The 21,023-nt window shown below is 44.7% G+C and overlaps 2 protein-coding genes across 6 annotated transcripts in view; one reads left to right on the forward strand and one right to left on the reverse strand.

Annotated features, from left to right (window-relative positions):
• The first annotated feature begins 216 nt into the window (after window positions 1-216).
• On the forward strand, window positions 217-8,989 carry ubxn4 (UBX domain protein 4). Of its 3 annotated transcripts, none has more exons than XM_037489500.2 (13): window positions 217-448; window positions 980-1,082; window positions 1,455-1,483; window positions 2,351-2,469; window positions 2,788-2,938; window positions 4,119-4,221; window positions 4,447-4,498; window positions 4,802-4,966; window positions 6,181-6,308; window positions 6,630-6,732; window positions 7,376-7,507; window positions 7,890-8,098; window positions 8,360-8,989. In XM_037489500.2, exons 1-13 carry the CDS (start codon window positions 367-369, stop codon window positions 8,490-8,492), a joined length of 1,509 nt encoding a protein of 502 aa, XP_037345397.1. In that variant the 5' UTR covers window positions 217-366; the 3' UTR covers window positions 8,493-8,989. The 3 variants fall into 3 exon arrangements, with proteins under 3 accessions (XP_037345397.1, XP_037345398.1, XP_037345400.1); XM_037489501.2 differs by having other exon boundaries at window positions 7,893-8,098; XM_037489503.2 differs by having other exon boundaries at window positions 4,805-4,966.
• A 362-nt stretch (window positions 8,990-9,351) lies between these two features.
• The window catches only part of LOC119229271 (interferon alpha/beta receptor 2-like), a 28,439-nt gene continuing 16,767 nt past the window's right edge, over window positions 9,352-21,023 (reverse strand). For 2 of the 3 annotated variants that reach the window (XM_037489506.2, XM_037489507.2), the window contains 4 exons: window positions 16,337-16,485; window positions 13,401-13,563; window positions 12,009-12,130; window positions 9,352-10,275 (listed from right to left, as the gene is read on the reverse strand). In XM_037489506.2, coding sequence (XP_037345403.1) covers window positions 10,249-10,275; window positions 12,009-12,130; window positions 13,401-13,563; window positions 16,337-16,485 — 461 coding nt within the window. In that variant the 3' untranslated portion in view covers window positions 9,352-10,248. The remainder of the gene's footprint in view (window positions 10,276-12,008; window positions 12,131-13,400; window positions 13,564-16,336; window positions 16,486-21,023) is intronic. The other variant, XM_062565042.1, reaches the window with a different exon arrangement.

A 21,023-nucleotide genomic window follows, 5' to 3' on the forward strand; every position in this document is an offset into this window, starting at 1 on the left:
TACCGTTTTGGATTAGAAACGAAAAACGAGAAACGAGTGTTTTGGTTTTCTGGTTTTTACGGTAAAAGGGACGATCAAAAGGTACACGGACCAGGTTCCCCCCCCTTTGGTGTTATGTCCTTAATTTCATCTTGTAGTGGTCTGCATAAACTCCTGCTCCACACTCCAGTCCAGATGGTGGCGGTAATGCACCTACAAGATGATTTGCCAACCGCCAATATACACCAGAAGAAGAAGAAGAACCTCGCGCATTGCCCACTGTGCAGTCTCGGGTCTTAACGCAGACGGACTGACCTCGTTTCGTGAATGTAGTTTTGGTAGAGCAAAGTGTCACCAAACCAGAGACAGAAAACCCAACTCTTAAAGATGTTTTGGTTTGAGGGCTCAATTCCCGATGCCATTAACTTAGCGAAACAGCGGAACTGCGTATTTGTGGTTGTCATTACAGGTAAGTGTCCGTTTAGCTAACTTAGCTAAATTAACTCAAGCCTCAATAGTTATCGAGTGACAGAAAGCTAACGCTCTAGTGTGATAGCCTAAACCATTAGCCAGCTTGCATAACGAGCTGCCAATGATACGTGTCATTCTGCATGCATAGTGGAATGCGCCAAGAGGATAGATACAGTAACTTAATTATGGCGGTACATGCTAACGTTAATGTGGTTCTCTCCTAGTGTTTTTCACCGGCCTATGGAGCCGTAATGGTCACCACATACATTTAACGGTGGCTAGATGGCGTAGGACGAATAAGCCCAGCTAAATGATCGTGCCCCTCGGTAATTGATGTGACTTTGGTCGGGTTTTGGGCAGTTGGTTACATGGCTGGTTTTTACGAGTGAGGTAAAAAAAAAGGTCAACAGAATTCGTATTGCATCCTAAGCAGCAGTACTAACGTTAGCAGTGACGGAGTAAGCTTACGATAGTTCTCCCGATAGAATCCCGACTTGTTACAAGATGTGTTGCTGCTCTTTAACCCCAGGGAAAGACGAACTGTCCGCGCAGCTGATCTCCAGCTGGGAGGATGACAAAGTGTCAGAGGAAGCAAAAAACTGCTGTGTGACCATCAGAGTTGACGCCAAAAGGTACCGACGTGTCTTAAATAGTCAGCTGAATTTTATTTTCAAGGCACATTTGAACATTTCCCCATCGGTGTCTCCCCAATATAGATGTGTCTGTCGTCTGAACAATCTTATTCCCCATGAAACCTTTGTCGAAGTAGTTTACTAGTTAGCATTAGCATACCTAGCTAACCCTTACCTCCGTGTTCTCAAGCCAGGCTGTTCGCCTGGCCTATTTGGAAATCATAATTTGTTCTTTCACATTGAAATGAGTGTCTGCACCCCTCCTCACCAGTAATTTGACTGGTGAATTAAGTAAATAGTTTTACATAAAAGAGAGGTTGTGTTCATGTTTATTGACATCCAACATATAATGCTGCAATATTTCTTCCACAGTGAGCCATGTGTGCAGTTCTCTCAGATCTGTATCTTTTTTTTGTTCTATATATTTCCACTTCTTCTACTTCTTCTTGGGATGAATTTGTGTGGAGCTACTTTTACTCTCAGGTGGAATCACCTAGAAAATGATCATTAAACCCTAAAACATTAACAATATCATCATCTCTGGCTGGAGTTTGTGCAGTGTAAACCTGATACTAGGTACCAGAGATGTCCCAAATAAGCTGACACTAGATGTTAAAGGGGCCCAGTCAGGGACTGATTACTTCCAGAATGACCTAATTAATGCACGGGTTCTAAAGCATGGTTTCATCTCTCAGCCCCTTGACTAGGCTTTAGCACAGTGATTCTCAACTGGTGGATCGCGAATTTCTTTTTTTTTTTTAAAGCAGCGTGCCATGTTTGGTCAAACCATTCTGATATGGGGGAGACATTGGGTTTTTAGGATAATTAAACATCCTGAATGTAAATTATAAAATTCAGCTTATGAACTTGATTTTGAATAAATTTGAGAAGTTGAGAATGTTCCTCAATTTGGGTCGCGGCTTGTCATTAATGGGTGATGGTGGGTCCCGGAGCTAGACCAGTTGAGAATCACTGCTTTAGCAGTTTCAGGATATTCACTTGTTGGACTTTAAAGCATACATGGACAAATGGAGTCATCTGTTATTTGTTTACTATCTTGTGACTAGAACTTTAAGTCAGACCTTTGACAGGGCATTTCATTTCATTTTTGGTTCTACTATGTCATGGTTTTTATCATTTTTGACAATGATTCTATCTTTCTGACTGTGGAGAGTCAAGAGTGCTATTTATCATATAAATCATACATCCAAATAAATGTCATTTGCGTGAGATTGATCCTTAACCAGCGCTGCCCCACCTGTGTAAAGATCCAGTGGTGTGCGTACCCTCTAGCTTCTTTATCGGGGAGAATGGGATCCCCCTTGAGGTCATTGCTGGCTGTGTGTCAGCTGAAGAACTCATGAAAAGAATCAACAGAGTGAAGCAGGTATGGCCACAAATAATCATTCACTTTTTGATCAAGCCCTTCACAAGCCTTATGTAAGCCAGCCCAAGAAACACATGCATGTCATGCAACTAGCGGCTGGGGATGGAAATGTTGGTTGGTTATTAAAAGGAATGACTTTGGTACAGGTAGACCTTTCTCAACAGTTTATTATTTAAATGTTATTGTTATGTGGATTGACATGAGATTTTCTCCAGACCAAATCCTATTTTTAGTGACATCTGAGCTACTGCCCCTGTATCTGCTCCATCTATGTGGTGGTCTATTCAGCAATGATTGTTCTCCCTTTTCTTCTGACAGATGCATGCTCAGCAGTTTGGAGGTGATACAGTGTTAACAGCAAGTGGTCTGGTGGAGACCACCCCTCTCAATAGCACCACTCCAGTGCCAGCTCCAGCGATGCTTGTTGCGTCAGACACAGAACCTGCAGCAGTACCACAAATGGCAAAAGGTGAGTGAGCCTGGATCACATCAAGTGAGTTGGTAAAGGACAGTTTAGTGCACCTTGTTCAGCAGGTGACTTTTATAATTGGCTTCCTTTTAAATCAGTTTCTGTTTTCAGCATGGGGAATAAAAGTAACATCCTTTTGCAGGAGCCATAGTTTTTAAAGGTGTTTGGAGGCAGACTGAAATACCGTATGATATAGTTTACAATGTGCTCTGGCATCTCCATATTCCAAGAGTCTCTATGTTAAACATATTAACCTAAGCACTGTTGAACCTGTTTTCTTAGAAAGTAAAACATGTATTTAGTATTTAATGTACTGCAATGTATTTTCAGTTGGATTTTATTTGTCCTGGATCTTTTCTTTAGTGATTTGTTTGTGCCAAAGTCTTGTTACGTTGGTCAGATTGGGAGAAAAAGGGTTTTGATGGGGATATTTTACTATGAACCTACATTTACTTCAATGTTGTATATGAAAGGACACGTGCGCCTGTATGATTTTGATATATTACTGATTTCACAGCTGAGTGAAGTGCATTAATGACTCATTCTTTTCATCTAACATTGGCCATATGTTTGTTTATCAGATAATTTGTATGGAAGCAAATCACTGTCAAAATCCGAGAGCCTAAATCTCCACGCGCAGAAAATGCCTTTGAGTGCGAGCAGAGTTTTGCCCCTGCGAGCAAGGAAAGTATCGTTCAGAGCGAGCAAATATCTTGCGCCAGACTGACTAGTTTGACTATGATGTTTGATTTCCGCATGGACCTGATTTGCACTCTTGGATTATGACAGTAATTTGCCGACATAAATATGTATCTAGGGGTTGTCACACTCTATCACAGAGCCAAAATAAGTACGTTGCTCTCACGTACGTTGAGGGCTGGTGGCCATCTGATGCTCTGGCCCGTTTGTTTATAAAGCGCAATATAAATTAAATGCTTTATTATTATTATTATTAAAATTTATATAAATGTAAAAGCAAATATTCTGTAGCCATATTTTGTTTACAGTAGTTTGAAAATTTGTTTATTTACAATGCAGTGAAATCTGGATTTCTTTCTTGGCAAGCAAGCATTGGGTAGAACGCCATAATTGTGACAGACTGGATGTGTAAAGCAATGGAGAATGGATATACTTTAGTTGTTTATAACAAGTTGTCAATAACTCGGCTCCTTTCTCACAGCATCTCTCTGCAGCACAGTTGACGATGGCCGGCTTCCAGCCACAATGACTCCTGCAGAGAATGCTGCTCAAAGTGAAGCCCATCTGGAGGCTAGGGTGGAAAGGTAGAAGCCTTTTAGATGGAAAATGTGCTCTGTGTGGAAGAGTCCCGCTAAACGTACACTCTCCTTTGCTATGGTCTCAGTTGAACGTACTGAGATTGATCGTGAAATTGTTATTTAAACCTAAAAAACTCAATCTAAGGACAGACGTAGCATTCACTCAGCCTGTTACTGTTCCATTTATCATTCTAAAGGTAGATATGTTTTCTCATGATATTGTCCCATCAGGGTAACTAAGAAAGTGGAGGAGAGGAGGGAAAAGAAGAGAGGAGAAGGAGAGGTAAGGAGACTTGCTATGTGAGTACTTCATATTTTTCTATGGAAGTTTAGCACATGGCCCTTATGGCTCTCTGTGTTGCGTCTTGTTTACTTGGTACTAATACATCCAACTGTGTATACAACACGTCTCCTCACACGCTTTGACACCAGTCAGGTGTCAAAATGTGTTCCCCTTTATACAAAATGGTGTACCTTCATAGTTAATAACCAGAGGCTCCTGTTACTACTACTTAGCAAACGTGGTGTGTGAATTTTTGGATTTAAACAGGGCCCCTAACCTACTTGCGTGTTGCCTGTGATTCAGAAGGAGATCCAAGTGGAAGTACAGCGGCGGAAGACTGGGAAAGACGTGCAGGACTTGAAGAAGAAGCAGGAAGAGGAGAGGACCAAGCGACTCCTAGAGGAAAGGAACAAGGAGAAGGCTGAGGAGAAGGCTGCCAGGGAGCGGGTCAAACAGCAGATTGCTTTGGTATGCTCATCTCTCTACCTTCACATCACTGTGGAAGTTGAAATCACTTGTGACGTTAGTATATGAGAAACTGAGAATAGCCGTGGACAATTCTGGAACCATTCAAAACCTTTGTTCTTCTACATCTTTATGTACAGGGCAACACTTGCTACTTGTTAATTGTTTGTTCTTCATCTTTCATATGGAGTTTTGCAGCCCTATTCAACTCGCATCACTTGCAGCCAACATCTGCATCAAAATACATCAAATCTGTAAAGGGATTGTGCGGTGTGTAATCACTTATCTCAAAGACTTGCCAAACCCTTTTCCCCAAGATCTTAAACTGATGAATTGCAATAATGGAAAATCCTTGAACCAAGTTCCAACCCATCTCTCTTTGGGGCTATGGCAATATATTCAAGATGTATTGCAGCTTGTTGTACGTGGGATGATGTAAATTACCAACATAATGTACAAACCTTATTAGTCCCGTAATTTTTCAAAGGCACTTTGCTTCCCCAGTGGATCTGCCTCTCACGAACGTTCTTTGGGATGTCGGCTTGTGTTATAAATATAGAAGAGCTGTTACGGAGCCTTCCTATGGAGGCTACATCCATCCATCCATTCAGTAAAATAAGCCGTTGTATCTGGACCCTGGACTTAAACCCATAGATAGTTTAGAATTATTTCAGGGCGAATGATGGGGGGGAAAACACTAATATTTTAGGGGAGTTTTTCCTGTGCCGATGTGAGGGTTTTGGGACAGAGGATGTTGCATGTGCACAGACTGTAAAGCCCTCTGGGGCAAATTTGTAATTTGCAATTTTGGGCTATACAAAATAAAAGGAATTGAATTGATTAAAGGTAGCTTTCTATTTAAAAACATGTAATTTAGATGACGCTATCATCCAAAGCATCTTAAATTGCATTTTTAACCTATTGCACACAGTGGGAGTAGTGTGCTGCCAGTAAAAGCGCCCAGGGAGCAGGTAGGGATTGGGTGTCTTACTCAGGGACGCTTCAACATGGGACCTGGGGCAGCCAAGGTTTGGCACCGCCAACCTTGCGGTTCCTGGCGCACCCTCTACTTCATGCACCACCATCGCCCCAACATCATTTTACTTGTGTATTTGCTTTTGGAACCAAAGATATTTGACTGTCGGTGCGAGTTCTGTAGGATCACATCAGATTTCTAGCCTCTATTTGATTGTATTTATTAAATCTTTGTCTTGCAGGACCGAGCTGACCGAGCAGCTCGCTATGCCAGAAACCAAGAGGAGGAACAGACTGCCAAGCAGGCCCTCCTGCAGGCCAGGCAGGCCGAGCAGGAGGCCAGGAAGGTGGCCGTGGTCAGGGAGAGGAGGTAAAGGAGACATGCGCTATATATCGTAGTGCATGTGAAGCATGCTGGAGTGTACATATCTAAATTGGCAAATTAAAACCATTTCTGTTAATTCCGCATACCCAAAAGTCATGTATGACTTTGAGGATGGCTTCTTTCCATTCAGCTCAGTGGGACCTGAACAGGATACAGCTTTCATTGTTTTAGTAAAAGGATGGCCCAGGCTCTAAATGCTTTCTAGAAAGCCTTTCCACTGGGGTAGAACTACTAATGAACGGTTCATTTACCAAATCCACATGGCTGCTAATCCTGAGTAACACAAGTTCCACTCTGTTACTCTAGCAACATAGCGAGGATACAGTTCCGCCTTCCAGACGGCTCCGCCTTCACCAACCAGTTCCCGTCACAGAGCAGACTGCAGGAAGCTCGCAACTTTGCTGTTCAGGTCTGACCAGTTCTTTCATACAAATCACTTTTCTCTAGAAATCCAGGATTTACCAACACCATACAGTAGTTTTTAATCATAGAACTGGGGTTGCAGGTAGTGTGGAACTTGTGTTCCTATTCTAGGGAGCAGAATAATTTGTCTTTTTTAGTCTCACATGCTGCACTTTAAATCTGTCACACACGGCACTGTTGTGTTTTGTTTGGTGTATGTTGGTGTTTGACATTTACTCATGTTGCACTTTGCGCAGGAGTAATAAGTGTGTGTATGTTTTGTTGTTTTTTATTATAACAAATATAAAATAGTTCAAGTTTAGAGGGGAAGACAAGAGCTCTATCTGAATGAACGTTCCATTTAGAAATCTGACATAGTGGTATCATGTTTTAAACGATATTATCTTATTATTGGGAAATTTGCACAGGTTAAATATATTTCTAATTGTCATTGAGTTATATTATCGAGAGGCTCTGTCAGAGAACCTGGATGATATATGGCACAGCCTTGGCCCATCATCCTGATCTGATGGTCAGTAATTGTGCTTATAATGGTAGCATAGGGCACCATGGTGACGTACCACGGTTAAAGAATCTGATCAGACATCAGATCACATCTGAAAGTACGTTTTGTGTTGCTTCTCCCTAAGGAAGTAGGAAAACGCTACGGAAACTTCTCCCTGGCGACCATGTTCCCTCGGCGGGAGTTCACCAGTGAAGACCTGGACAAGACTCTGCTGGAGTTGGAACTGGCTCCAAGTGCTTCCATTGTGCTTCTCCCAGTGAGTAGACCTGCTTTTGTCTCCCAGGGACAATGGCACCCTGAAGCATACAAATAGACCAAAGCCAGTGTGCCGCTCAGGAGAGACACCTTACATACAAGTGTGACCTAATGCCCTGGTGTTTTAGTAAAGTTCCCCTTCTATATTCATCAGTAGTAAATCCATACATATTGGTGTCCAATGACATCTCACAACGTCTAGATTTTGTAGCAATAGGCTTTACGTTCCACTTGAGACATAATTGAGAGCAGTCTGCATCCGATGTGATTATACACGTGTGTGTGCGCAACATCTACTACCCCCTCCCCCATGTGGTTAGCGCAGCTTTGTATTCCTTAAATGTCATTATGCCTCATCATTATGTGGATGCTCTGCCCTCTAGCAGTCCAGCCGGCCCGCTAACACGGTGATGCAGTCCTCTGATGGTGGTATCTGGGCCGTTCTGGGCACAGTCCTCTACCCTCTGCTGGCGGTGTGGAGATTCCTCAGTTCCTTCCTGTTTGCTACCCCGCCCCCTCCTCGAGCGGCATCTACAGGCTATGCCCAGCCGTCCGGCTCTTATAGCAACTCAGGCTCCGACAAAACAAAGAGGTCAGTGCTTCCCCCAGCGTTGTGGTGAAGTGCCCACTGATTGGGCTGTGGCTATGGTGCTCTTCTCTCGTTCAATGTTCTGCAACCCATTTTATTGAGGCCATAACACATCCCAAGTCTAAGACTCTCCTTCTCTACCAATGAAGTCCACTGAGGTTCTTATTTGCTTTGTGTGACCTGGTGCTTCTGCTGACACTTTGATATTGTTGAATCACTTTGTCTGTATTGTGGTGATTCAGTTGCTTTGTGTCCTACCATCAGAGAAACCAACTCTAAGGAGAAGCGGCCCAAGGACTTCACAAAGGATGGGAAAGTCTGCCGGCTGCGGACTCAGGAGGACAGTGAGGACGACGACAACAACACCTGGAATGGGAACTCCACCCAGCAGATGTAGTGCTGAAACAGGGGTGATTTGTTCAGTGTGACCAGTTCAAGGTTTCTGTTCTCTCCTCCTCTTCCTGTCTCTAGGCCTGCATGGGTACATCTACAATAATCAACAGAACGTACTTTGTTTTTATGTTGATTATGACATGATAGTATTTCCTAACACGAGCTTAAGCTACACCACATTAGTGGATCAAACGTGCTAAGATAAATGAGCATATGAAGATGTTGTAATCTGAGCCGGACTCTATAAATTGAGTCTTTGGAAATGTTAAACTTTTGAAAAGTGCCCTCTAGCCTAATAGTTTGACATTTTGTTTAAAATGTATGAAATATTTGATCTTGAAGCTGCAGGCTGAACACTGTGTCTGTTGCTGTCTACAGAGGTGGCGGTCCACAAACAAACCTACACACCTTGATATTACGTGTCTCTATTTGTAGACAATAGGTGTAATTCTCATTCCATCAATCGAAAATAAAAGCAGTTTTTCAATGCTTTGTGTGTTATCCGGGCCAGCATAGGTCTGTCTGGACTAGTGACATAACTTCATGGTTACGCTGTGGTTACAGGCCGATGCTGGTGGTTTATTTTTTACCATGGTTCTATTTCAGCCTTACTCAGAGGCAGGGCAGGGTGAGTCTTTATCATAGAACTACCCCAGTTCTATGATAAAGCCCCCCCCCCCCTTCCGTAACCTTCGTGACTATATGGTCATATGAAATCGTTCCCAAAATGCACATGAACAGACTGTGTTAGGAATCTTCCTGACAGCTTGCTAAATCCCACCCTCTGCTCCAGCCATTTTATTTTTGTTCTATGCATGGAGTTACATGTACCAAAAAAAACAAAAAATTGTAGAAATGCTTTTATTTGAAGCAAGAAGGGCTTTATCTCTCTCTCTCTCACTCACTCACTCACTCTCACACACACACACTCTCTGGCTGATTGGTGTGGCCAAGGATCAAGCTGATGCCCTGAATGAAGACATAACTCATCTGGGAATCACAATTGTATCTATGAATCTTTATGTGGATTTAGGTAACAAAACCACTTCATTAGTTGGCGATGATGCCGCATAGAGTAGAGAGGGTGTTCTGGGAACCCTGGATGCTCCATGTCGAAGTATCATTGAGCAAAACACCCAACTCCTAATTGCTCTCTGGGCAAAAATGTAAAAACTATGGTATAAAAGTGGCAGCTAAATGAAATGTAAGTTGGAAAAAATTCAAGCTAAGCATAGGTGTTGTCACAAAGATAACTGCCTGTTGACTCGTGGTTAAAGTCCTGCTGTTTGTTTGACACTGCGACTGATGTGTTTCATTATCTGGTAAGAGGGCACATGAGGAACTTTGTTCTGCCAGAAATTCTAAATACATATAAACTTAAAAATCTATTTTTAAGGTTAAGTGCACCTCCATATGGAATCACAGAAAAAAAATGCACCCTCAGTAAGTATAACAGTGAGAGTCAAAACAGGATGGCAGGATGCTAACACTAATGAATTGAGAAATTCAGTGACCTTTGGGAATATTTATCCCCATCAAACTAAATAAAGTCAGAAGACATAAGCAAAGTGTTGATATGGAAACAGAATTATAACAATTTACAAAAGCATCTGAATTATTGTAAACCACACACTTTACCCCCAACCAAATTAACTCCACAGGCTCCCAAACACTTGCTCCCCCCCTGAAGGCAGCTGCTGGAGACGGGCAGCAGCAGGCAGTCAGCGGAGCCCTCTCTATGCTGCTGCAAGGCGGACATCTCATCTGAGGCTACAGCGGGGGCGATTCTGCCATTCGGCCAGTGGATGACATATGATGGGAGATAAGACAGTCACGGTTACATGCTGCTGACAATTCTTCACCTAGACCACGACTCAAATAAAAGCTGCACATGCACTTCCTTGAGTGATGATAAAATACATTTTGAGATCTGAGAAAATAGCCTGATACAATCTTTTATACATTCACCTTGTTGAGACGAGTGAGTAGTCGGAAACAGTAGAAGGAACGGGAAGGTAGATATTTACTAGTGGGTTCAAAGGTTTAAAAGAAATGTGTAGTATGTTTCTTACCGACAACAAATCAATAAAAGAGCAACACCTACAATGTGTTGTTCCATCTCTGGTTTCAGAGCCACACACAGGAAGTGACAATGCAGTCCAGTGCTTCAATCTCATTGGATCTGTTGACTAGCTGTACTTGCTGCATGGATCTAGGATAGCAGACGGGTGTTTGTTCCACTTTGACGCCCCAAAAAGCAGAGCTTCTTTTGTACAATCTTTTAGAGAAATGCTTTTCTGACTGTTGGATATTTAGATGAGCTGCACACATTCATGTTCCCCTCGGCATAAATTGAAATATCTTCAGTTATCCTCAGACTTTTCCTCAAGCCTCATCATCACGATCCCGTTACATAGCAGTTAACTGCTAAAAATTAGTTAGGATTGTCATTGTAAACATGCTAGCATTTAGCTCAACACACCCCTGTGCTAACGTACGCCCTCAAAGAGCCCCTTCATGCATATTACAGGATCGAACATAGAAATTATTATTCAAATTGTCAGGAAATCAATATTGTGTTGATTAATTACTGATTTATCTACTAATCTCTTTCTCAATATTTAAGGCAACTACCCCAACTACAATTGGTTATGACACAATGTGTGCACTTCGTGTATGCGGAGGGCAAAGATGGAGAGCCAAACCAGTCTCCAAAAAAAGCGTGAAATGGCTACGTTGGTCCACCGTAATAAACGTAGTCATGTTACGCACAGGCCGGGCAATGCAGCTCATATCTCCCGTTTGTCGGCAAAATTATAAGTCCCGCCTCTCTATGGAATCGTCATAGATCGCCCGTTTTCCTGGCCAGTAAAAGTAGGAGACGTGTGGAGCGAGAAATGACGCTCCGCTCTTGAAGCCCCGCCCCCCTTTCCCATGTAAACAAGACGTAATGTTCGCGGGCTGACAGGGGGGTGCTAGCGGTCGATAAAAAGTCATAATGGGATTCGAGTGCTTTGTGTTTGTTTTGTGATTAGTGGCTTTAAGGCTGAACGCCCCTTTACGGTAACGCCCCCACTAGAAGTGCTTTTTTAAAAATAATGCGCCGTTAAAGGCGTTGCGTGGCTTTCTCAAAGAGACACTCATATCTTCGCAGAAACGAATAAACGGAAAGTCTTCTACAGTCTCTGATAGAAGATTATGAAAGAATAACGCATACTTCTCGCTAGAAATGCCATCGAAATCCATACAAATGCTGATGCTCTCTTAAAATATTGTGTTTTTCACGGAGAATATGCCGACCGTCCGCCATGTTTTTCTTTTCACTAACGGGAAACTTGATAGTCACGTGACCTATTTGCAAAGCAATGTAAATGAATGGGCCAAAAGAAACGTAACATATTAACGCTATTTTGGGGGGAAACGTAACATGACTACGTTTATTACGGTGGACCAACGTAGCCATTTCACGCTTTTTTGGAGACTGGGTTGGGAGAGCAGCACACATTATAGGACATGTTACCAGAGTTCTCTGCAGCGGTTGTCTCCATATTTTAAAGCACAGCTGACCCCCGAAAACGACCAGTCCAACGAGGAGAAATGCCAACGCACAGAACGGACCCAGCAGGCTGAGGAGCATGTGCACTGGAAAACAGGACAGCAACAAATGTATACAAATATACACAATACACAACACGAATCACATTAGAAACATTGGTTAATTGGAATTTACTTTTCTGATGTCATTTACTTCAATTTGCAAGGCTATTTAACCAGTTAAGCACATTTATGAATCATGTATCTGAATTCTAAATATGTGCTTGTGATATGAAGAAATAGAGGAAAGTGGCCTTGAACGTTTAATGGTAAAAACTTGAACTTGATGAAGAATGAAAAGAGGTTCATGTATGCGAGTCAAATGCTGCATATGAGCCGTTCCTAAACAGCTATTCATGCAATAAACTCAACATAAAAGCTTCACATAACAAAGGGCTCAAAACATGCAAGCGGAGAAAAATAAACTTACACATTAAGGTTTATAATAAAAAAGTGGACAGGTTAAATGAGACAACCAGATAACCTGTTGGCACAGCGAGCATCACAAAACACATGGTACTTAATAAACCACACCATTGTGTTGCTTGGTGTCAACCATTGCAATATACTGTATTGCAATTTATTATAATTGTTTTCAGAGCAAACATCCGTTTTCTCTTTTAAGATTACTTTTTCACTTGTTTCATCTCACTTCATTTATTGTATTGGGCGATGGTGCCGCATGGAGTAGTGCAGTGCGCTGGGGGCCGCAAGGTTGGTGGTTCAAATCCCAGGTGCCATAACCCCTGATTTTTACCCAGGCAAAAATGTAATGCATGGGTTATAATGCAATGTAAGTCGCTTTGGATAAAAGCGTCAGCTATATAACATGTAATGTAATGTTATTGTAAAAACCTTTTTGTCAGTTAAGCACTCAGCAACTCAAAAATATACTAGCTCTATAGTGGACTAATGCACAGTAACCCTCGACGTAAAAAAAAAAAAACACTCGACGTAACAACAACCTAATTATGTGGCACAACAATAATGTTCATTTTCTGGCAAGGTAAAAGATAGGAGCTGATTTTTCTTTCCAGGGTCTAGTTAAAGCATACATATGTACTGTTAATATTAGAATATAAATAGTGGATAATATCCATTAATTTTACAATTCCTATGAATATAGTATATGTCTTTGAGGTCAATATTGATATTAATCTGTGTTCTGACGTGGAGATGGTGCAGCATATGTGAGCTGATTAGCTAGCAGTCAGGTTGGTGCCCCTGAATAAACAGAAGGGTGACACAGGAGGAAACGAGTGGCTGCACACACAGGTCCACGTGTTCATCGTGTGGATTACAATGAAACATCACGTACGTGAGCTTGTGGGCCGAGGTAGGCTGGTGAAGGCACAGCGAGGTGTACTCGCCACGCAGTTGTAGTTGATGAGTGATGTCACAGAGACGCTCACACAGTACTCCACACCTTGCTGCAGATAAGAGATCTTGTTTTCCTCGTTGTAAGGCAGACTCAGATTGAACTGAAACACAACAAACCAGGTGATCAAAGACATACAGATCAAATATATATATATATACACACACACACACGCACGTTACAATTTTTCAGACTTTGAAAACTTTAAAATCCATGCGCTGGTCTCTCCTTCTGCAGGATTTTAATCTGCAGATTCATCACAAAAAGGGTTCAGAGAATGTGATTGCAGACGCTTTGTCTAGGTGCTCTGCTCTGTAGGAATTAAACCTTTAGGGTAAGGTTTAATTCTTGGGTGTGGGGGTGTTATGACTGTGGTCATTTGTGTAAGGCTGTGTGCCCTGTGTTTTTCCTTTTTTCCTTTTTTTCTTGGTTTTTATTTTTTCCCTCATGCAGATCGGGGCGTGCCACCGCCAGGTGTGGATTGGTCGAAGATCCTCTCAGTTTCCGTGATTGGCTGCAGCGGGGGGGCTACTAGGAGATAAAAGGAGCCAAGATGGCGTCCTTTGGGAGAGTGGGAAAAGCAGCAGCAGCACACTGTCCTTGTCCTCCTCATCTCCCAACCGGACACCCGTTTTGGGTGTTGTGATTCGTTTGTTTATATATGTCCCTATCAAGGTTGCTTTCTCCTGTTTTTGTGGTAGCTAGTGTGATGTTACTAGATGTTACTGGTTGCTGTTGAGGTGGGGAACTCCATCACCCAGCATTCCCTGGTCTGTGTAAGGGGACATGCGCAGAGGGGAGCGCGGCAGAAGCCGGGTAGCATTACAGCGGACTGTGCTAGTGAACATTAAAAGTTCTTGAAACGTATGTCACGCCTCGTCTGCTTATTATAAGAGTAAGCAAGATACAACAGCTAGGTAGGTAAGCTTTTTGTCATTCTTTTCCCCTTTTGGATGACCTGCAACTTCCTGATGTTAAACTCGGAAAAAACGGAAGTTATCACGATAGGCCCAGAGCGCCTTTGAAGTCAGCTGTCACGTGATACAGTCTCTATTGATGGAATTGCTCTGGTATCCAACAGCACCGTCAGAAATCTTGGAGTTCTCTTCGACCAGGATACGTCCTTCAACTCTCATATGAAGAAGACTTCAAGGACTGCCTTTTTTTATCTACGTAATATATCGAAAATCAGAAACTTCCTGTCTCAAAGTGATGCAGAAAAACTAGTTCATGCATTTGTTACTTTGAGACTGGATTACTGTAATTCTTTGTTATCAGCCTGCTCTTGTAAATCACTTAAACCTCTCCAGTTGATTCAGAATGCTGCAGCACGTGTATTAATAAGAACTAAGAAATTTCTGTTAGAGGATTTGAATGTATTGTACATTTTTTACATTGTTGATTCCATTGCAGTCTGAGGGATCCCTCCTCTGACGTTCTCCCTAAGGTTTCTTCCCTTTTTTCCCCATCGAAGGGTTTTTTCATTTTTTGGGGAGTTTTTCCTGTGCCGATGCGAGGGTTTCAGGACAGAGGATGTTGCATGTGTACAGACTGTAAAGCCCTCTGAGGCAAATTTGTAATTTGCGATTTTGGGCTATACAAAATAAAATGAATTTAATTGAAGTTTTAATTTGTATTTAATTTTAACTTAGGCTGTCCTACACACGCTCTATACAGATAATAAGGGCTAGAGCTGCAGCAGCTAACCAAGGCGTCCCAGTGACAAGCTCACAGCTGACAGGGCGGTGGTCGTCGTCGGCGGCTGCTGTGACGTTCCGGTGGGCGATCGGCAGTCCATTGCGACGTCTTCTATTCTGGGCTTTGACTCACCAGATCTCTTACCTCTGGTTTGACCTGGTTTGCATCAACCCATGCAAGTTTAACTTCTGTCATGACTAACTTTTGGTGTTTGCTTAGGAATTTCACTACGGCAGTGGGTAAGGTATTTATTTATTTACTTATTCGTAGAAAACAAATGTCTTTTGGGGATTGGGCATATTGGACCTCACTATCCCTGCCTTCGGGGATAGTACGTCATGATGGAGTCCAATCGCCAAAGACCTTGCACAAATCATATTTTATGCTTGTGTAATAAATTATTGTATTACTATTAAACGAGTCTCTCTTGATTGAACTGGCAAATATTAAACCAGTATTGCGCAGTGACCCAAACTGTGTCCATTTAGAGCCAGTGTTGGTCTGTAAGTTATGATGAAATGTGTTAACGTTTTGTTAGTTGGTTGATGTGTGGCTAACTAGCCTATCCTACATTGCAGGTAAACTCTTAATATGCTTGCATTTATGGCCCAGCATGTAAAGCCAAAAGAGAACAAGCAGATGTCCAGGAGAGGGCGGGTGTTGACATTACAATCAAATTATAGTTTCATAAGGCCTGATATTTTAAAGCAGAATGAGTAGGCCGCATTTTGTCAACATTACAATTCAGACCCTCCTCCCCAGCAGAACCCCCCCACACTCCTGGCCCATCAGTTGACAGCTCACACGTCACCATGCATTACTGCGGTACATTTCTAATGTTATGTTACAGACAGCAGAGGAGGGGTCTTTTATTACTCATTTGTTGTGACACCTGACATCAGTAACTAATGCTGATTGGTCACAGCTTGCAAGGTTACGGTCAAATGTCTCGTCCAAGGACACATCGACATGTGTGTCCTTGACCAATCTGGTTAACCAACCAGAGGCCAATAACCACATGCATCTATGTCACGCCAAGCTGAAGGAGAACTGTCTGCTGCCCAGTCGGAGCAATCGAACGGTTGACCTCTTGTACAATCCATTTTGATACTTGTACAATATCTCAACAAAGTTTCCAATGTTTATGATTAAAAGAATGTTGATGTTTGCAGCTTTACCTGTGCACCATCCCTGGACCTCTGGACATGGAGGACAACTCTCCTGTACAGCTGTTTTAGCTGCTTCACTGCCTTCGTAGGAAGTGTGATGTGCAGGAGCAAACAATTGCCACAGCCAGACAAGGACACATCCGGAGGTCCCAACACAGCTGAGGGGAGAAACAGTTTGTAAAAGGATAAGTAAGGAAAAGGAAGTACAAGTGCACACATATACCATGTGTATATATATACACTCACCGGCCACTTTATTAGGTACCCCATGCTAGTAACGGGTTGGACCCCCTTTTGCCTTCAGAACTGCCTCAATTCTTCGTGGCATAGATTCAACAAGGTGCTGGAAGCATTCCTCAGGGAGTTTGGTCCATATTGACATGATGGCATCACACAGTTGCCGCAGATTTGTCGGCTGCACATCCATGATGCGAATCTCCCGTTCCACCACATCCCAAAGATGCTCTATTGGATTGAGATCTGGTGATTGTGGAGGCCATTTGAGTACAGCGAACTCATTGTCATGTTCAAGAAACCAGTCTGAGATGATTCCAGCTTTATGACATGGCGCATTATCCTGCTGAAAGTAGCCATCAGAAGTTGGGTACATTGTGGTCATAAAGGGATGGACATGGTCAGCAACAATACTCAGGTAGGCTGTGGCGTTGCAACGATGCTCAATTGGTACCAAGGGGCCCAAAGAGTGCCAAGAAAATATTCCCCACACCATGACACCACCACCACCAGCCTGAACCATTGATACAAGGCAGGATGGATCCATGCTTTAATGTTGTAGACGCCAAATTCTGACCCTACCATCCGAATGTCGCAGCAGAAATCGAGACTCATCAGACCAGGCAACGTTTTTCCAATCTTCTATTGTCCAATTTCGATGAGCTTGTGCAAATTGTAGCCTCAGTTTCCTGTTCTTAGCTGAAAGGAGTGGCACCCAGTGTGGTCTTCTGCTGCTGTAGCCCATCTGCCTCAAAGTTCGACGTACTGTGCGTTCAGAGATGCTCTTATGCCCACCTTGGTTGTAACGGGTGGTTATTTGAGTCACTGTTGCCCTTCTATCAGCTCGAACCAGTCTGGCCATTCTCCTCTGACCTCTGGCATCAACAAGGCATTTCCGCCCACAGAACTGCCGCTCACTGGATGTTTTTTCTTTTTCGGACCATTCTCTGTAAACCCTAGAGATGGTTGTGCGTGAAAATCCCAGTAGATTAGCAGTTTCTGAAATACTCAGACCAGCCCTTCTGGCACCAACAATCATGCCACGTTCAAAGTCACTCAAATCACCTTTCTTCCCCATACTGATGCTCGGTTTGAACTGCAGGAGATTGTCTTGACAATGTCTACATGCCTAAATGCACTGAGTTGCCGCCATGTGATTGGCTGCTTAGAAATTAAGTGTTAACGAGCAGTTGGACAGGTGTACCTAATAAAGTGGCCGGTGAGTGTATATATATTGTGGCGTCACGAGAGGCTGGGTCCTGGAGGGACGCTACATCCCCAGAAGATGGCTGTGTCCTGGGACAGCTATGGCCCCATCTGCTGGTGGACCCGGGAACCCCACCCCTCCAGTCACGCACACCTGAGACGGATCAACACATGATGAATTGAAGGGTTTTTAAGAGTCAGAGAGAGGGAGTAGGGAGGAGGAGAAAGCTGAAAGAAAGGAGCAGCAGACTGGGCGCCGAAGAAAGGACCAGACCACGACAGAACAGTAAGACAGAAGAAGGGTGTTTTCCTGCCGGAGGGAACCGGTGTTTTTAGTTTACCTCAAGGAGAGGGTCTACTTAAGTTTATCACGGAGAATGTTCATTTCTGTTAGAACCCCCCCCGAACAGCAATAAAACATTATTTTCCGTTAACCAGTGTCCGAGCACTTCTTGAACTGTTCCGCAGAGAGCGGTGTGGCCTCCCATGACGTCACATATGGTGGAGAATGCGGGCCTAGTTCAAGCAATAATAGTGCATGTCAGAGGAGGACACCGAAAGTTTGATTTCCCACTTCTCCAAATTGACTGTAGGCCCCCCCCCTCACAGAATGGAGGACATCTTGAAAGCCCTTATTGCTGGACAGCAGGCCCAGATGCAAGCGAATGTGGCTCTTGTGGAGGAACAAAAGAAAGCCAACCTTCTGAAGGCCGAGGAATTGCAGCTGCAGAAAGAGATGGCCGCCCAGAATATCCGCACCATAAAGGCGAGCGACTTTATGTCCAAAATGGGGGCCACGGATGACGTTGAAGCATTCCTACATGCATTTGAGGCCACGGCCACTAGGGAAGCCTGGCCCCGGGGACAGTGGGTTGGTCTTTTAGCCCCCTTCCTAACAGGAGAGGCCCTAAGCGCTGTTCGGGACCTGGGCCCCGACCAGGTGGCAGACTATGACGCCCTGAAGACTGAGATTCTCAGCAGAACTGGGCTCACCAAGTTTGGGAGGGCCCAGCGCTTCCACAACTGGGCCTTCCAACCAGACCAGCCTCCTCGTGCGCAGATGCATGAGCTGGTCCGGATCACGCGGAAGTGGTTAGAACCCGAGAAGAATACAGCGCCGGTGGTGGTGGAGGCCCTTGTCGTGGATCGTTACCGACGGGCCCTACCTTATGAGGCGAAACGGGTCCTCAGCCATCAGGCCTTGACCACGGCCGATCTAACCGTGGAAGCGGTTGAAAAATACCAGGCCACCACAGAGATGCTTCGGGCTGCAAGAAAAGAACCCAGGACTGCATCCCTGGCCCGGCCGGGAGGAGCCCGGCCACAGTTCTTCAACCCAGCCTCTTCAGGAGCTGCCCCGACGCCAAGGGGAGCCAGAAGTCAGCCGGGTCCAGCGAAAGTGCACCGAGAAAGGGAAACTCGAGAGTGTTACCGGTGTGGGGAGGTGGGTCACCTCTCCTGGCAGTGTGGGACTCCGGCGGACGAGCCTATGCCCACTGCTGAGTCATCCAGCTCACCACCCGCCCACCGTTCTGCCTCCCTAGTGGGGCTCATAGAGGGCACCCCAGATCGACCGCCAACCTGCCCAGTGACGGTAAACCACCATGACGTGGAGGCCCTGCTAGATTCAGGTAGCCGGGTCACCCTGGTACGTCAGGACCTGGTGGGCCCAGCGTGCCTGATCCCAGGAAAGGTCCTCCCCGTCTCCTGTGTCCATGGAGACACCAGAGATTATCCCACCACCGAACTCCGACTGACCACTACCCGGGAAACCATATGCACAGAGGCGGGAGTGGTTGACTCCCTACCTGTCCCTGTCCTAATTGGACGAGACTTCCCTGCCTTCTACCCGCTTTGGAGGGAGACCCAGGAGAGGCCAATCCGAGCACCTCTGAAGCGGAGAGGTAAGATCCATGAGAATACGCAGATGCCACCTGTCAAATCACGCGTTCCGGCCTATGCTCTTGCAGGTGCCCAGACAGACACCGAGGGGGGTCCCGATACAGGCGACGAGAACGGGGCCCAGAACAGCGCTCCGATCTCCAGTGAGGAAGACGCCCTGGGCCCCACGGAACCTCCCCCTCTCACAGGCCAGTATGGTACAGCCCAATTAGAAGATTAAAAGATCCCACTCTTACCAATGCCTTAGGAAGGGTGCAGGTAGTAGAGGGAGTGGTAATGGGGGATAGGACTAGCCCTAGTTACTCCCATTTCGCAATAAGCCGGGGGTTAGTTTATCAGGTAGTTAAGAAAAATGATGAAGTGCATGAGCAGCTCCTTGTACCCCAGCCCTATCGAGCCACCGTACTAAATCTAGCACACACGCACCCTCTCGGGGCTCACCTAGGGGTAGAGAAGACTAAGGACAGAATCCTGCAACGGTTCTTTTGGCCAGGCGTACACAAAGAGGTAGAGAATTACTGTCTGAGTTGCCCGGAGTGTCAGCAGGTGGCGCCAAAACCCACATATAGAAACCCGCTCATCCCCTTACCCATCATCGAAACTCCGTTTGAGAGGATTGGACTGGACATAGTTGGGCCACTACCAAAAAGCGCCAAGGGCACCAGTATATTCTGGTCATCCTAGACTATGCCTCCCGCTATCCAGAGGCCATCCCGCTGAGGAAGGCTACATCCAGGCACATCGCGAAGGAGCTATTCCTCCTCTCAACTAGTCTGGGGATCCCAAAAGAGATAGTGACGGACCAAGGCACACCATTTATGTCCAGGGTAATGAAAGAATTTTGCGCTTTACTGAAGATTAAGCAGCTGAGAACCTCAGTCTACCATCCTCAGACCGATGGATTAGTCGAACGTTTTAACAAAACACTTAAATCCATGCTGCGAAAAGCGGTGGGGGAAGATGGGCGCAACTGGGATCATCTGCTACCATACCTACTGTTTGCGGTGAGAGAGGTTCCGCAGGCATCTACTGGGTTTTCACCCTTTGAGCTCTTGCTTTCCTACAGACCCAGAGGACTGCTGGACATTGCCAAGGAGGCCTGGGAGGAGCAGCCATGCCAACAGCGAACACTAATTCAGCATGTCGGGGCCATGAAGGAGAGAATGAAAGCCATCTATCCCATGATGCGGGAGCACATGGAGACCGCTCAACGGCAACAGCAGGCCACCTACAACAGGTCTGCTCAACCCAGAGAGTTCAAGCCCGGGGACAGAGTGCTGGTCCTGGTACCTACCGTCGAGTGTAAATTCCTGGCAACCTGGCAAGGACCATATGAGGTCATTGAGCGGGTGGG

Source organism: Pungitius pungitius, chromosome 10 (genome assembly GCF_949316345.1).
Source record: "Pungitius pungitius chromosome 10, fPunPun2.1, whole genome shotgun sequence".
Taxonomy (NCBI): domain Eukaryota; kingdom Metazoa; phylum Chordata; class Actinopteri; order Perciformes; family Gasterosteidae; genus Pungitius; species Pungitius pungitius.

Bases quoted from the DNA above. Each gene is read 5' to 3' on its own strand.
- ubxn4 (XM_037489500.2), top strand. From the start codon at position 367: ATGTTTTGGTTTGAGGGCTCAATTCCCGATGCCATTAACTTAGCGAAA. The intron at 1,484-2,350 runs GTATCTTTTTTT...ACCTGTGTAAAG, and splicing joins TGTGCAGTTCTCTCAGATCT to ATCCAGTGGTGTGCGTACCC. The intron at 2,939-4,118 runs GTGAGTGAGCCT...CCTTTCTCACAG, and splicing joins AGTACCACAAATGGCAAAAG to CATCTCTCTGCAGCACAGTT.